This window comes from Adelges cooleyi, unplaced genomic scaffold (assembly GCF_023614345.1).
Source record: "Adelges cooleyi isolate 19-005CV unplaced genomic scaffold, UGA_ACOO_1.1 ACOO_flye_CR_arks_rails_tigmint_CR_PRNA_574, whole genome shotgun sequence".
Lineage (NCBI taxonomy): Eukaryota > Metazoa > Arthropoda > Insecta > Hemiptera > Adelgidae > Adelges > Adelges cooleyi.
The window spans coordinates 6022365-6040238 of NW_026096268.1; the positions used below are offsets into that span (position 1 = coordinate 6022365).

Sequence of the window (17874 nt, forward strand, 5' to 3'; positions counted from 1 at the left end):
TTTTAATTTAAAAAAATATTAAAATATATTAATAAATTTAAAATTCAAGTCGAAAACATTAAAATCAATGCATCACAAAATTGAATAAAATATACAAAAACCGTTAGATTTACTTCAGAAAAAAGTTGTATTTACATCCAATTGAAATAAAAATTAAATCGTTGGTTTTATATCAATAAAACCGTACAGTTATTTCCAGTAGAATTTTGCACTCTATCTGACAATAGTACGCTGGGACTACCCGCAGAGCTCATTTTACATCATTCGTTACTGTCAAATTTACGTTTTGTTTTGCTTAAATAAAAAAAAACTATGTGCATGACAATAGTGCACAGATATATGTGTCCTTTGTCCTTAATTATCGTGTAATTAGCTTATTATAACGTCCGTTAGGCGTAACAGTGTATGTAATTGGAATAATGATAATAAAAAAAAAATGCAAAAACAAAAAACAATGTCAACTCACCGACAAAAGGCTGGTTGGTCGCCACTTTAATCGTCATGTATCCAGCTTTGCACGTGGCCGTAACGGACGGTATGAACTCTTGTTCCACAAGAGTCTGTCCATTTATAACCTGGAAAAATAAAAACTTATTTAAGTATCATTAAATACGCTTTATCAAGTTTTCCAAATACATAATATACCTATTATTGAGAACCACCAAGTGGGAAGGAAAGGCGCAAGGGCACTCGGTTCCCTACTTTTGGAAAAACACCTTCTTTGGCATTTACTCTAAAAGGTACTGTATAATAATTTGAGGCCTCCTTAAAAATGTTTGGGTTTACACTTAACATCCTTAGGCCAACTTGGTTTCTAGAGGCACTTATTCGTCTCCTGTTTCATGATTCAGTACAAAAATATATAACTTTAAAGTTATTAAATTAAAGTGTACAGTATTTTAAACGTGATTAACGAGTCGGATTGTCACGACTTGCTATACGTGTAGCTCGTTTAGGCGCGGTAGCTAATTTATTTGTATTTTTATAATTTTGGAGAAACGGGAAGACGCGGGTCTGGAAAAATGGAGAAATAATGTGTCGTGACAATTACAAATTAGAACTGATGACGACAAGCGGCTTAACGAAAAGGTCATGGATTCCGGCTAAGTGCATAGTATGGTTATTGGATCTTTTAAATCAACGTTCTCATGTGTATTCCGTGTAAACTCACCAAGTATAATTTACATTATACTGTAATAACGTGAATCGACCTAACTCTAGTGAATCACATATTTATAGGATTATTTATATTTATATACATTATTATTCATACGTTATGTCACCGCGCGCGGATTGCTCAATATTCCTGTCCATATTCATTATTATCACAACCACGGCGATGCGAAGTCGTACCAGTTTAGAGCATATAATAATAATTATTATTATTATGTATTATGGATAAAAAAACAGCCATTGCTTATAAAGTTGGTAATATAATAAACTTATAAAACGACAGCGATCAGCTCTATTGAAGACGTTGCGGTTCGCGCGACCTTGGTAAGCGCACAGCTGCTTGCACTTAATAATATTAATAATATACGAGGAAATATGAGGATATATGAGCAAACCATATAGGTGTATATTATGAACCTACACCGGGTCGCGTTTGACCACCATTTAAGGATGTCCACCGTAGACTTGCGTAGGCGCTGTATAAAGATTACAGTGGAACACAAAGTCGACCGACGTCAGCTGCTCTCAACATGGCCGCTTTATATTAGGCGCGCCTAAACTTTTTACATTCCTAAGTTCAAGTCAAACTAAAAAATGTCCAATCACTTCCGCAAATCGATTCTATTCGTCTTAAGGTCATTTCCAAAAGGTTGGAATCGGTCTTCTCCGCACCTAATCATGTTGTAACCATAGACGAATAAGGTGATCGATTGCTTGTATGGGGACTACTAGAGTCCTTTGTTCTTCTATTACACACATAGCTTTTATAGTAACCTACAACCAGCTTTTCCGGATTTAAACGCCTATAATTTGGTCAACTTTAGGCTTGTTACTAAAGAACCAAATTGACGTGACGTGCCAGCCAGATAGCAAGTTAGGATAGAACTTAGAAGTAAAAAATGTAAGATTGGCGTTTTAATATTAAAATTCCTTAAAAAAACATTATTTGAACTGCACTTGGTACAACCAATTTCCTTGTAACTGTTAATAACATTTTCCTGGGTTAAAAAATACTCTTATTTCATACATTTTATTGCTTATCTGCTAAATTTCAACATTTTTTCATTTTTTTTGCGTAGTAACATCGGTATAGCCGCCATACCTTTAAATAGTTGTGAGCTTATCGCCATTTTCAATCTCTATTGCACTTATATTACCAATCTGTTTTCCTTTGCTTCTCGTCGTACTTGATTCGTTGCCAGTCAATTAAAATCTAGTTAACTGTATGTAATTAATATGCATATACAGCAGTACTCAGCGGTGTAGGTACGTATAAAGTTCACAAACGGTTTGAATACAATGAACCCGCGCGGACAATGATCGAATTGGGTTAATTACCGAAGGCAGATCCCCATCGCGTCGCTTAATTAAAATCCGCGAATGTCTATATAAATATATAATACTAATAGAGGATACATACACATGTATGTAATGTATGTACGTTATCATTACAATACGATCCGGTATCGCGGTGTACGAGCGCACGCAGCAGAGCAGGATAGGTAGGTCGTATTTTGATCGGTATAAAGTGTTGTCGTGAATCCCAAAGTCATTATCCACACGATTTTATAATACTCTATACAGCTGTACATGCGCATCAATAGTATACAATAATAAAATATTATAATAATTTTGTGCGCGCGCCACCAATACTAATAATCGAACCCGGCCAATGGTGGTGCCCAATACCTATCATAGGTCATAGGTGCACAACCGATATAGGCGGCCTCGTCTCTATAGAGCGCGTTACGATTATTATTTTTGTGCCTATACCATAATGTACATTAATTAACGGTCGTCACACATACTGTCTCGTGTAATTATCGATACAACTCCTCGGGTTGTCAATAGCTGATGGATATGCCCAATATGAGAGCGCAGGAAACCACCGCAGCGGTATTAGACGTATTTCATCAATAACAACACTAATAAGCCCGCTGCTGCACCGAACGATCACCAGCATATATGCAAGCCGAGTTCCTGTATACACCTATACATACCTAATGTGAGTTACCGTGCCTACGGAACCCAAGCCGGATAGTCCAGAGTCACGTTAGTTAATAGACGTCTGTGCGGTCAAACCGACAAATCATAATGACGGCACTAACGCTTATAAACTATAATATATAGTATACATTGTACTTGGCGGGAATCCTGCGCACACTGTAACAGGACCCTCGGAATAGCGGCAATCCAAATAATAGGCTGCCGTTCGATTTTCATAAGCCAAGTACACTATAAAGCATGTGTACTGTTTGTGTGCTGGTCGAGAGCGACCGGGGCATTAAAGTCTCCCGCAACATAAGAAGACGGTGCAAACGTGCGCGAAAAAAATATTCATCAATCACGATTGATCAACAACGTAGTACAATAAAACCATTCGGCGAAACGAACATATCACCGAAATAACTGGGGCGAATAACACGACGGTGGCAAATACATTATATTAATATAATAGTACAAGTACGGTGGCGATGATGGTGTAATCGTTCAAGCGACAGAACCTCGCGGTCCTTGTGGCGATGCTGCAGTTAATAGACGACCACATAATAGTCCCTATAATACACCATGTTATACGATAGTAACGCGCGTGGAAAAAAAATAATCTTTAATTTAAACGAAACGAATCACACATACGAATTATTAATATACCAGGTGTAATAAACTTTTTGAACACCCGGTAGAATACATAGAAAATTATCTACAACACTAGATACATATTAATTTTTTCAAATGGCATAATATTTAATAAACCAATGTATATTTATATAATAATATTAAGTAAAATTAAATAACCAGCGAAAAAATCCAAAGTAAATAATTTACAATGATGACTGTGGAAATGCATACATTTTAGTTTTTTATCTGTTCGATAGCTTCAGGAGTTGCATTAGAGGTATCACTGGACTTTTTATTGGGCTCCATGTGTAATTTGACGAGTGGCTGCAGTCAAGTTTAATAACCCTGGTTTCAAACAATGTCCAACCCTTCCATGTTTTATTCGAATGAGGTTTAAGAGAGACCATTCCTTCCGGTGGAAATCATGACGGAAGGGTTTTAGTACCCTCAATCCACATAGCTAAAATTAACTAGGTCTTGATTTCCGATGTGGACTATAACTGTTTATCAATCTGATAAAGGCGAAATACGGGTTTGGTTTCGCATTTGAACAAATACCTTAAACGTTTAATTGAAGTGTTCGAATAACGCCCAATGTGAATCCTAATAATCTGATGAATTTCTTCTATACATTTTCATCGGTACATCTAAAGGATCGACTTGGATATTTTAAATTATATTTTACCTCGAGCGGTTAGTTAAAAAATTCACATTTATACACACTTTCTAGATATTTTTAAAGACATAAAACTGTCACACATACTTACATATATTAACCAGCAAACCGTGTATAGCCGTTGTAATCAGCCAATCTTTGTTGGACTGATGGGTCTTACATCATCAAATTTCAATGCGTTTATTATGTGTAAATTTACGATGTGACGAGCACGTATACTTATCACCAAAATGGTCCATTCAGTATGTCTCCACTATGCATTTTATTAGGTTGACAACAAATTAGGATCATCTCCATCCGCTGTGCTCGTAGGTTCACAGCTGTCTGAACAAAACCTACCCAGATAACCTTCTGCTGGAACCATATAATACTGTTCTCTGTTGTTTTGTGCGGCAATTAACGCAGTACCGACATAGACTATGTCTATATAATAAGTGCCCGGCGTTATCAGCGAACGACCAATTTATCGTATATCATTATTATTGGTATGCATTCTTTAGTCGGGCAAAAAGAATGTGCGTTAGCGAGACCGGTCTCTCTCAATATACTCGCAGAGGAATGTCATTCGTGCGCAATTGTTCGGTTAACAGCACACACGCACAATTGCATAAACTGTCCTCATACAATGTACTCTCTTAAATGGAAAAAGTCGAAAAACAACCGCCGCTGACAGCCTTGGATCCGCCTATATTCGCCAAGATCACAGACCGACCGTCCACGTATCGGATCGTCCGTCAAACGATTTTCAACCGCATCGCACATAGGTACATTGATATTATTATTATGGCACATATGTGATAATAATATTATTATTAGATATCATGTATTGTCGTCGGAGTGGAATGTGGACGACACCTATTATTCGTCAGCCGTATAGTTGTTGTCGCCGAATAAGTTTATCAGACAATCGAATTTCGATTACAATATATTATGTTATAATGTAATATTATCATCTATGAAAAAAAAGATGCTCGAGACGTTTTAAATCGAACGTCACCACATACATGCGTTATCATTGCGTGTAATGTATACATGTTTCCTGCTCAAGGTGTAGCAGTTATTCGAGTCCTATTCAGTATTATAATATATCATCTCATAAACCGACCGCAGACGAGCCCCACGTCGTACTCGGGCCGAAGTCGTTGGTCGTCAAACGAAACAAAAACAACTTTATTCAAAATGACAAATCAAATTCCATTAGCTTATATTAGCTCTAGCGATGTTCCTTTGGCTTTCTTGTATGAAAGACAACCACGTCTCGGTCTCGGGGTCTTGTGTATTAATAGGAAGACGTGTAGTGAAATACGATAAAATCCTCTCTTTGTTTCGAGATTACCCGAACCGGTCGGCTTTAGGAATTAAAATCCTCTATACGGATGCTATTCGGGTGATCCTACAAATTAACATTATATACATATTCAATAGCCAAAGAATTTTATTATTTTAATAAAAAAAAATATATACATAAATGTGATAAATAAAGACATGGTGATGTGTGGAGGAAATAAAGAAATGATAATGGAGACAGACGATTTGGCCTATTCCCGTTTGTATGGAATAAATGTGTAAGGGGAAAAAATAATAAAAACAAATTAATTGATATTATTTTGTTTACATACGATCCGAAGAGGCTTTTTTTAATTAAAAAGGTAAGCAAACTGTACAAATTACAAGCATTCGGTTGTCGAGAGGCTAAGAACGTGAAATGAGTTCTATAAGTCAATTTGAAATACTGCTTAGCGTTTTATAATTTCAAAAAATCGTTAATGTCATCGTGAACCGCACCTTTTATTACGTTAACCGATATTAATGTTCTCGACTTATGTGTAAATGCGTTTTTATTATTATACATCTGTTTTCTTTTTAAATGTATTTTCTTTATCTTGCATGCTATATTTTATTTTAACCTCCGTCGTCGTGTAAATAATATGTATATCAGCCGTCGTCTGCAGGTGGAAACCACCATTTATAATGCGCCTTTTGATTATTAGTTTTTTTCAATATTAGTATACGGTTTTTATGTACGGTAACAAGTCAACAGAAACCATTTTATTAGATCTACTAGAAACGAAAAATGTTTCCAAACGCGGAAGTGTAACAGTACGTTATTCTCACACATATTATACCCTATGAGGTAATTACGCGGTCTGAGAAAAAGAAAATAGCCTGTACAAACGCATAATAACATAAAAAATACATAATTTTTAATAACACAAATAAAAAACGCGCGCTCATATTTTTAGCGATTTAATTATTATAATTGTAATTTTTAATTATTTTCTAACTGTTTACACAACTAATATTTTATAAGTATATATAATTAGCACTTATGTTTAAAATAGAGTTTTTTTTTTATTAACGTCATAACGCTAAAATACAAAGATAGTCGCAGTAATCTAACGACCTGACGTACTTATTGGAAGTTACTCCGTAATGCATTGTCCTTCGTTACCATATCGATATACATTTAATTAGCCTGGTTTTAGAATAATATGATATCGTTCCTCGTTTCAAGGTTAACGATCCCACATACGTACAAATAACAATATTGTACGAGCCAGTACAAGCTATTCATGTATAACAGTAAAATAATAGCCCACCTATTATTTTCGGGCGATGTTCAAGGTTTGATGACTCTAAATTATTCTTCACCTATATGTTCTTATCTTTTTTCTCCCTATAGACGTTAATTTAGCAATAAGAACTTTGCTATAATATATTTGTATGTATTCGAGGGTCTTTTGTTTGATAAGACCTTGGGTAAGGTATAATATAATATATACTATTTTAAATTAATATAATGTAAGTATATGGGTTGCGACACATATAAATATATTATTAATAATATATTATCTTTGCAGAAAGCTCGAAGCTAATGAATCTTTAGTTGAACTTCGTCGAAGTCATAATACATATTAAATAATACAAGTAACAAGTAATAATAATAATAAAAAGCACTCGATCGTCGGCGTGAAGTCGATCAAAAACAATTTGCGAATTACCTGTTGCTCGACATGCCACTTTGTCAATGTAATTATCTGCTCGGTAATGGCACTCAGGACGGACGTTTACAAATTTGACAACATTCATACATTTATATATATTCACACGAATACCTACATGTACTTTATTATTATTATTATGAGTCCATATAATAGTTGGGTGGCTGAGGTAATTGATTACCTCCGGGAAGCAATGCGGACGCAACAAGCCAATACAAATTAAATGTGCGGTTGTACACAAAAACAAAATTCTATGCGACTAGATTTTTTTCCTATGTTATCACGTTTAAACGATTACAATGGCATTGAATCAATGTTTCTTTGTCACACAGACTCATTCATAATACATGTACACTTCTACATACAGGGTGTTTCCCAGTGGAATGACACACTAGAAGAAATCGTATACCCATTCCGCGTAGTGCACCAATAATTTATAATAATTTTATAATTTCATTTATAACAGGTGTAACTCCTAAGATTTTTTTTTTTTTTTAACTTTAACTGGCATTATCTTGTCACCCTACTTCCGTCGCTTTCCTACGTACATTCATGCACAATTTTAAATGCCACCGCTAAATGCATATTGCAATACATACACCGTATGTACCGTACCTACGCCTGCAGTCATGTTAAGTATTATATGTATTTTTTCTTTTTCTGTTCGATCGCCGGTCGTGTTGCGTCAATGGAGATTAATTTTTATTTTGTCGCGCGTCGAGTCGCAGAACAGGGTGTAATAATTTAGAACCTACACAGGATATAAGGAGGTACCTATAGGCACCTGTACCTATATACATACATAATCCGTAATAATATATAATAATGTACATAAAACTCTTGCGAGATCGGCCGTTGACGATAATTAATTTTTTTTTTTGTTTTACCGGACCGGGGGGACTCGAGCAGTATAGAAAATGCGCAGGTTATAACGCAACGATCCGTGTCATTACACACACTTTAAACCGTACTACCATTACAGCGTGTGCATGTGTGTGTGTGCATACACCGTAATATATAATAACGATAATAATAATAATAACAAGATATTATTATTACTATATAGTGAGTTCCAAACGACATGTGTCTGTGTGTGCAATAGTCAGAGGCGACCGGGACCATCTGTATACTGGCACACATTCATTTCGCTCATTATGCAACTCGGCGGCGCATTTCTCTCTCTCTCTCTCTCTCTCCGTCGAAGTCTTCTACCCTCCCCCCACGTCTCCCTCTACTGTTCCCCTCACCATCCAGGCCACCGGAGAGGACGTAACTTCTAGTCCGCATAATATTCTCCGAGCGTATATTATTATACCCAAGCTGTGGTATACATATTATGTCGTTGTACGGGTTTCCATAATGTAGTACTCGTGGTACAAAAACAAAAACCTATCTTCTCGTCGGTCTTAACCTCTACACACATACACACATACACAGCGCACGTACACTGCTCAAAAAGCATTACCATACATCATTGGAGACGACCGAGCGTAATGCGTATAGGCAGGCAGCAGGTATATAGTGTTTGAGTATTAGGCCTGGTCTGTATTTTATTATTATTTTTATAAATGTCGGGGGCTGCCCGACAATACCCGTATCTCATGTCGGCCTCAGATCCATTTACTATACGAAGGACGTCGCCAACGCATTCACAAATATAATATCGCCCATTTAATATCAAATATATTATAGAGTCCGGTTTTGCCAACGAAAACCTTATGTATTTCCCAGACGAGAAGAGCGCCGTTTGTCCAGCGGTAAATTTTGAGAGGGTTGTCCTCGATGGCTGTCTGGTTAAAGTCAGGCTCTCTGATTTGTGTATAATTTTCAAATGTATCCATGCGTGTTCACCCAGGGGTCTACCACGACAAAGACTGATGGATGCAGAGCTTTAAAAATATGTTGTCTCTTAACTCTATAGGCAGCGAAGGGACAATACATGAAGTGAAGTCCCTTTACTGAAAGATAAGGAAGAATAAGAAGAAGATGTATGAAATCGATACATACAAAAAGTGTTCAACTGCGGTTATAAAATGTGTTAACCTAATCGTATTGATTTTAATTTAAACATTAATCTGATAAAGCGAATAAATTAAAAATCACTGTAGAGCCAAAATGGTTCTCTTGCTTCTGAGGCAATAGTACATTAATAAAAAAAAAAAGGTAAAACGATTATATAGGTTGTTCTCGGTATGAAAAAAGATGACCCGCCGCTAATCGATAATAATGTAATTACATAATATATATGACGCTTGACGTACTGGTGAAAGGGAAGAAGACAGCAGCTGTAGTTGAATATAGCGCTAGTTAATAAGTATTTCTAGTAAAAAATCTTCAACGCATGTCTATGCAAGTACTAGTACCGTTCGGTCTCGTATTCTTAAAATGCATATTATAATAGACTAAGTAATAACACTATGCGGTTTAACTGTATAGGTAGTTTATTTTACTCATTCATTATAACCGGGCTATGCAACACAACTTTTTGTATCAAATAAGTAGATACACAGGAATTCGGACCAGAAATCCCAACGACGACGACCACTACCATTAATAAAAAAAGTTGATTTCCAAGAACAACTAACATTTTATTTTCATTACTCATAAATCGTGAGTCACGGGAAGTACACAATTATACATATAACGTACGTACTTAAGTACATAATCGAAAATGTGTAGTTGAAGTAGTTTTATTTTGATATTTGTGTGGTAGACCTTAGACTAATAATATTCGGAATATTGTTAACATTTACAAAACGGCTATAAAAACTTAAATTTTACAATTTTACCAGTAATGTGCTATATTGCTTTTGTCAATGATGATATGTTGTGCAATATGAAAACAAGCCTTGCCATCCGGACGTTCTACATGGTTTGATAACGTAAGCGAGCTATGACGGTGTCAATACCACCGATAGTAATGCCATTTATTGATAATCTTGTAATCGTTTAGGTGTAAACATTGACGATAACGTTATATTATTATGTTTTCCAAAAGTCGATTTAACATTTCCCCCGGGCATAGAACATTAATGAACTCGTACTCGACACATTATAATCCTTCGCATTTAACGTCTCTATTTCCTTACTAGACGCGCTCAGGTAGGGTTTTTGATTTATCAGTGTGGGATTATAGCTGGCTGTCAATCTGGCACTAGACAAACGAGTTTTGAACCCAGGAGAGAGACGAGCAGGAATATTTATTTTTCTAAATGACCGTCGGTGGTCGAAATATGTTAAACCGGCAAACGCGTTAACAGCGATTACAATACAAAAAAAAAAAATTGAAAATAAACAGAATAGTACTATAAAATGTATAAATTATCTTTTAAAAAAATCGTTATTCGACTGATAATTACAAAATTGTAAAAAAGAAAATTAGTTGACAATGAACTTCCAACATAGTTTTGAAGGTCAGCGTGGCACATACACAGTTGTTGTTCAACCACGCCAAACGTTACTCATTGATGGATGGATGAGCAACGGGGAATTCTTTTAACCGAATCTATACCACCTTAACTAATCGGGCTTCCTTTCCCCTATACAACGGGCCATAAACATTTTAGCTAAAACATATTAAAAAATAAGACAATACACGAAGTTGGGCCGTTTGCAGGAGGTCAAAATTAAAAATAATATCAAGGTAGCTATAGTGGGCGAATACCCGGTACATATTAAATAATATATAGTGTGTTCAAAAATGTTGTTCTTCCACACATATTGAACATCCAGTATAGTTTAGACTTATATCCTCGCATAGTAAAAACTGGTACACTTAATGCATACAAATTTGTTACTGTCTAGCTCCAATCATTCTATACATCATTAAATTATATGGACAAAATAAACTAAAAGAGAATTTTGCTTTATTTATTTTATGTTTTTTTTTTTTTGTGGGGAGTGGGAAGGAGGTAATAGATAATTTTCAGTCAATATCAAATATTTCGTTTAATAATATACTAGTAGTTTAAGAAGGAACCATGGGCGTAGACCCCAAGTGACTTAATTATAAGGCGGCTAAACTTAAAGTAGGTACCTACCACTTATTTTTTATTTTATTTTTGTAGAAATAAAAGGCTAGACGGTTTTATAAAGGCCGACATTGGGTGCGAATACACTTTAATGTCTCGGTTTTATCAATTGTTTGATGTTTTTGTTAAACACACTGATTATTATTTAAGGTTGGTCAATTTGTCTTTATAGTTTTAACATTTTTTTACTATATTTTGATGATAGTTAAAACCTGTAAGTAAAGACAAAACCAAAATCCTAGACTGCCGACTGCAAAAAAAAAAAAAAACACAATCCTTTTTTTTGGCGATTAACATTTAAGTGTACGTAATACAACTTATAGTATTAATTATCAGTAGTGACATCGGACATTTTCCACTGATTATATATAAAAATATATATTCCCTAATTTGTTTTATCTCGTATTTTAACCTAGCCTGAACAGTGAATTTAGAACAAAATTTTGGAGTTGTTTTTAATGTTTTTTTTTTAAATTTTAAAGCCGTTTTTTCAAGTAGCTTGAACGTTGTAGTATATAAAGTGTATTGTTCCATTTTTAGTAAAAAAAAAAACACTTATTAGCATACTGATGTTTTTTTCTCAACCGGTATTTAAGTCATCGCGCGTAACCCGTCGGCAGCGCTAAAACGATGAAAGGTGCACAGCCTCGGATCACGTACCTACATAATAATTATATTCATTTTTTTTTTAAGAGCTTTGTGTACGGTTTGACGCACAATAATACTGTATGGCGTGAAACCACACTGCTTGTGTAATGCACAAGTAAAAAGGGAATTGTTTTGACTTTTTCAGAAGAAACATTAAAAATATGCGTTTTGGTTATTAATTAATATTATTTCTTTTTTTTAGATGACGTGATTATATGTCATCAGCACGCGAGGTGGTAAAAAACTAGTTCCATACTTCCATGTGTGTCTTTTACTCGAGCCGCTTACACATTATATAAATATACACATATTAATTTATATGTGTGTGTGTGTGTTGCATAGTACCTGTCGCGTGTAAATTATTTACTCAGCCATACCAGTTTGTTGTACGATATAACGTCAATTTCCGCCATGTGCTCGCAGTTCCATATAGTATTATTATTATATGTGTACGATTTCCTGTTTTTACGGCCAAAATTTCAAACCAATTATAATCGCGTTCGAGGACGACAGTAAGATTTTTTTTAATACTACTATTTCTGTACAGTGTATCTGGTTTAAAGATATACACCATTGAAAAATAACACTAAGAAAATATAATGACCTAATATTGTCAGTAGCCGTGTACAATATAAAACAGCAGGTCCTACTGATCAGACCGAATTATAGTGAACAAGCGTTAGGGTTTCTAAAAAAGGATAGTACCTACAAGAAAAATGTAATTGACAAAAGGGATGCAAAACAAATTTTTAAACGATTATATGCATTTAAGGCAAAACTTGATCTACAATTATTTATACTTGATTTTGGTCATTTTTTTTAATAGAAATGTTTATTTAATTTATGTTAAACCAAATAATAATAAAAAATAAGTCTAAATTCCTTAGGCCTAATATCGCAAGTTCTACATGTATACTTACAATATGTATCCAGTATCTGTTGACAATTGACAGCTACTGGGTACTGGCATATAGTATGATCGTTGACATCAATAATTGTGTAATAGCTTTAATCACCGGTTAGACAAGTAGGTATAATAATTATTATTAAAAGCGACACCACCGGGAGCTCTAGGATTAATTTAAAAAATACCTAAACGTTTTACACGCTTATGACAACTAAAAAAAAAAATCTATTCAGATTTAACTATAGTTTCAGCTAAAGTCAAAACCACTAATATAACAGACAGACACTTGGAACGGGCTTGTTTGTCAACGGCTAGAACCAATATGCTTTAACACAATATATTGTTATGCGCCCATTGTTCATTGCAAATACCCGATAATATCCTTAGGTATTAGGTATTGCTGGACATATCTACAATATCTATTAATCTTCAATAAACGATGACACCGCGTTAATAATAACAATAGTAATAATAATAATAATGATAATAGACAAAGCATCGATCATGAATTGAACTGAAAGCACTTTAGCGTCCAATAACTAGAAGAAAAAGTTCTAATCTGATCGAGTTAGTGTTATACACTAAACACTATGCAGCATAATGATCGGGTTCAAAATATGTAAATAGGCACTAACTGTTAATGCTACTATTCTCTTCCCAGTAAATAATTAATAATATGATATGTATGTAGTTACTTCTTCATGTTTTAAACGCATGTATATATTATTATACATAATGTATGCTTATGAGTTATGACCCAGTTTGTACTTAAACTGTATCGGCTATAAATTAACCGGCTAGTGCGCCTGCAACTTGTATACATGGACAAATATATAGTTTATACTACAGGTATGTTGCGTTTTACTGACCTATGGATTGTTTTTTGTTACACTGTAATATTATATTATGGCTACTCTCCTTGCGTGACTATAAGGCTCAATGTTTATGTGTAAACAGTTATAGTGATTTTATAAATGCCATTACATATTTTATACATATGATCTATTTTATACGTTAATGTTCGCCTAACCAACGCCGTGTTTCTTATAAATAATAAAAAATAAATCCCTATCCAAAGGAAAAACTAATTCTCGTAGAGAAAATATAACACATTCGTAATAATAAAAAATTATTAGAAAGTAGAAATATTTTAAACAAGCATAGCTGTTTTAACGGCTGTTTGCATTTTCTTTATTATAAATGTTTGTAAGTCTCAAGTGTTTTTTTACTTAACGAGTATGGAAATTATAAAAACATCCCACGAGAATGCATGTTCTTTGAAAATAAAGAAAACCAATTTTTTTTTTATTTTTTTTTTGAGATTCTGCATATATACAATATATCTCGACAATTACATAAAATTAAACAATACAAGAGTGGCTAATATAAATATACAAAATTAAAACAAAACTTAACAAAATGCATTAAATAGAAAAACCAGCCTTGATAATAAAGGAAATAATTTGTAGGATGGGAGGTTCGGAATTAGAATTGAGCATAGAATAGATATTAAAAGGAATGTTTAAACTTTAAGGATCTAAAGAAATTAGCTAAAATATCGCGTTTAGACAATTAAAAAGTATATGAGGAAGATCGCAAATAGACACCTCAGCGTGAAGATACACATAGGGGAGTCGTTTAGATCTAATTTGTAGGCGTAGGAAGGTAACATAGAATGACCGATGCGTAAACGATTAAAACGTACGATCGTATTAGTATAAGATCGTAGACCTTGGTAAATTTAAATTCTTAAACCAGATTTTATTGTGTATATTAGGGACAATAACTTTAAATCTATAAGCAAAGTTTGCAGGTAGGTTATTCCAATAAGAGGACCAAAGATTTACAAGGTGACGTCGTAAGATTGAGGTGAAATCAGACCAAGGGACTAAAAAAAAAAATTAATGTTTTAGCGCATTACATTGTTATATAATATGCATTATACAATCGTATTATATATTCGTACAATATATAATAAAATAAATCAAAAAGTAATTAAAGATTTTTTGGATTGACACGTTAATTTAAAGTATAATTTGATTAATTAAAGAAAACAGCTTCTCTACATAGGATTTAAGTAATTCTTTATTGTGTACTTACATATGATTTAGTAATTAAGAAGAAAATTTAGTTCAATAAAACATGGATATTGCATAATAAAAAAAGTTGATGGTATTGTAGAATACAAAAAAAAAGAAACATGTTTCGCTATTATAATAAAATTATGGTTTTGATACGGAGTATGATTTCTGGTTACATGATGTGTTTGTTACACATATTTACAAATAGATCCTCGCATAATATTATATTATATTCTGCGTTCATGGCCACGATGTAGGTACGACAATAAATATACCTAAATATTATTTACTTGTATATTATCTACACGAAATTTCCTTTTTTAATGTATAAATTAGGGAATAAAGTCTTCAACTAATTTACGTTATTACGTTGATAATAATAATAATTTAATTTACTGTTTATCAAATAAATAAATAAATAAAAGTGTCACTTATGAATGGTTAAAGTTGCATAACGTCTAAGCGAAATATTCAAACTGTTTATTAATTACAATGAGTACATAATTTTATAATATATACAACTTTTACAACGTTATCTATATACATTATACACTGTACACGGACGGACCATTGATAAGTGCTTAAATGGAAAAACTGGTTACTTTACACGCAGTAAACTTGAAATCAACATCATTTCTGTTTTATTTATTCACAAAAGTTGTATTTTATACCACAAAAATGTTTTACGTTATTTTGTTTGTTTTTAGATCTACCATGAAGTGTTGTGCCGAACTGGTTAAACTACTCTAATGAAATATACGTAAATAAATATATAATACATCTAAGCAGGTAATAGAATATCAATAGCTGTAATACATATTATCTATTAAAATAGATAATGGATATATACAACCATAAAATTTTAAATTTAAAATAAAACAATTTTTATGTTTGTGAGAACGCATTTTCCCCCGTATTGTATAATTGTATAGTCTTGTAATTAACTGCTTAGAGTGTAATTTACAATTTAGAAATATCCTATCATATTTTATTTATATTGTGTGCGTATCACCGGTTATTGTGTAAAATATTTTAATAATTAATATATTTTGTTACTGAACAATTTCTAATGCGTAATATTATAATTAAACAACAATATACTTGGATGTTTTAGAAAACGTATTTTTAGGCGCCAAATTTCTATCGCCTCGTTCTCGTGACTCGAATGGCGAATTAAAAACTATAAGAATCGTCTATCAACAAGTTGTACGTTGTATTTTTAGTAACACCAATTGTTACAGGTTTCTTAACCGTTCCAAAACAATAAAATTGTAACTAAGTAGGTATATGATCACGTTTGTTGTGACTTTGTAAGTAGACGACGGGGGTACATTGGAGGAGACGTTAAATATTACTTGTTACAAATACAAGTATAATAAAAATTGAATATGCGACTCACCGAAATGCAGAATCCGATGGAAAAGATCAGACGAATCGAAGTCGCCATGGCGTTAAAATTTGTCGGAGACTTTAACGAACTACTTAAATGTACACGACTGTCCGGGAGTGCTCGCGTTTTTCACATAATAAATCCAAAAATGTCTTTATACAAGTGTACCGCACGGGTCCGTGGGTTTTGTGTTTTAGTATTTTCAAACGTCCCGACACGGCATTCGGAGTTAACTTTTGAAATAAAAAAACAAGAATTATTTTTTTTTTTAAAAACGAACGGAACGCAACACCACTGACGACGGGTGACTGTGAAGTACTGACGGGTGAGGACGCCCGGCACGACGTTAATGCCATACACGCAACGAGTGGGCGAGTACAGCGGAACCTTGGACCAGGTACACCTAAGCACAGAAGGTGCAGGTTAGCCGAGCGCATGCGTCGTAACCGCATATACCATACTATAGGTAAGCGTAGTAAGGTGTGTGCGATTGTTGATTTTTACCTATATATGTGCACGTTTTACGGACGAACGTGTATAGACAATAATAGTACAGTAAACGCGACGATGATACAGAAAGGTCGATGCAAATAAATAACAAAAACAAAAAAAACGTATAATTGCTCCGATTTACCTAAACCGGAAGGTCGTGCACGCGGCAAGTACCACCCACTACCTACACGTGGGTTTGGGTAGGTATAGAAAAGATAGAGGTACCTACAGCTATTGTGGACTGATTTAGTTATTGCGTTTCGATATTATTACAACACATAATAATATAGTTGGGTGTAAACTAGTTTACGCGAACACCGTGAATCTATGAATACATTAAATCGAATAATAATAATATTCGCGTAAATACAAAGCCGGAGAAAAATAATAATTGTGCAATCGTGTATATGTTTTTTTTTAAATTTAAAAGAAAAAATAAGCTAGCACAGTAGAGAGGTCAAAGATTAAAGGATAGGCTACAAATTTATGAAATAATTTGTTTATAATTTCTAGGTATTCACTAGACCTACTATAAGTCCAAATCAGTTCACTCAAATGGTTCTCACAATCAGGTAGTCGATATTTCCTTCTAATGTACTGTTGAATTGACCTGTAAGAATATTAAGAATGTACCAAGTGTTGAATTGGCTTCGTCAAAAAATACTTCAGACCCGGGATTACTAAAACATAACATTTTCTTTATTATGTGACCGTGTATATGTCATACACACGTGTTAAAATAGGTTAAGTTTCAACACTTATTGAATACTTTAGGTATATTTGGTAGTTTTAGGTAGTAAATCCTGTAATACCTACGCATATCGTAGGGTGCCAGACATACTAGTATACTACTTA

General features: G+C 33.8%; 1 protein-coding gene across 1 annotated transcript in view; it reads right to left on the bottom strand.

The window, feature by feature from the left end:
* Nucleotides 1-16885, bottom strand: part of LOC126842785 (uncharacterized) — a 33316-nt gene extending 16431 nt beyond the window's left edge. The window contains exons 1-2 of the mRNA XM_050579932.1: nucleotides 16537-16885; nucleotides 467-575 (exon numbers count right to left, since the gene is read on the bottom strand). Coding sequence (XP_050435889.1) covers nucleotides 467-575; nucleotides 16537-16584 — 157 coding nt within the window. The 5' untranslated portion in view covers nucleotides 16585-16885. The remainder of the gene's footprint in view (nucleotides 1-466; nucleotides 576-16536) is intronic.
* Nucleotides 16886-17874: the final 989 nt, after the last annotated feature.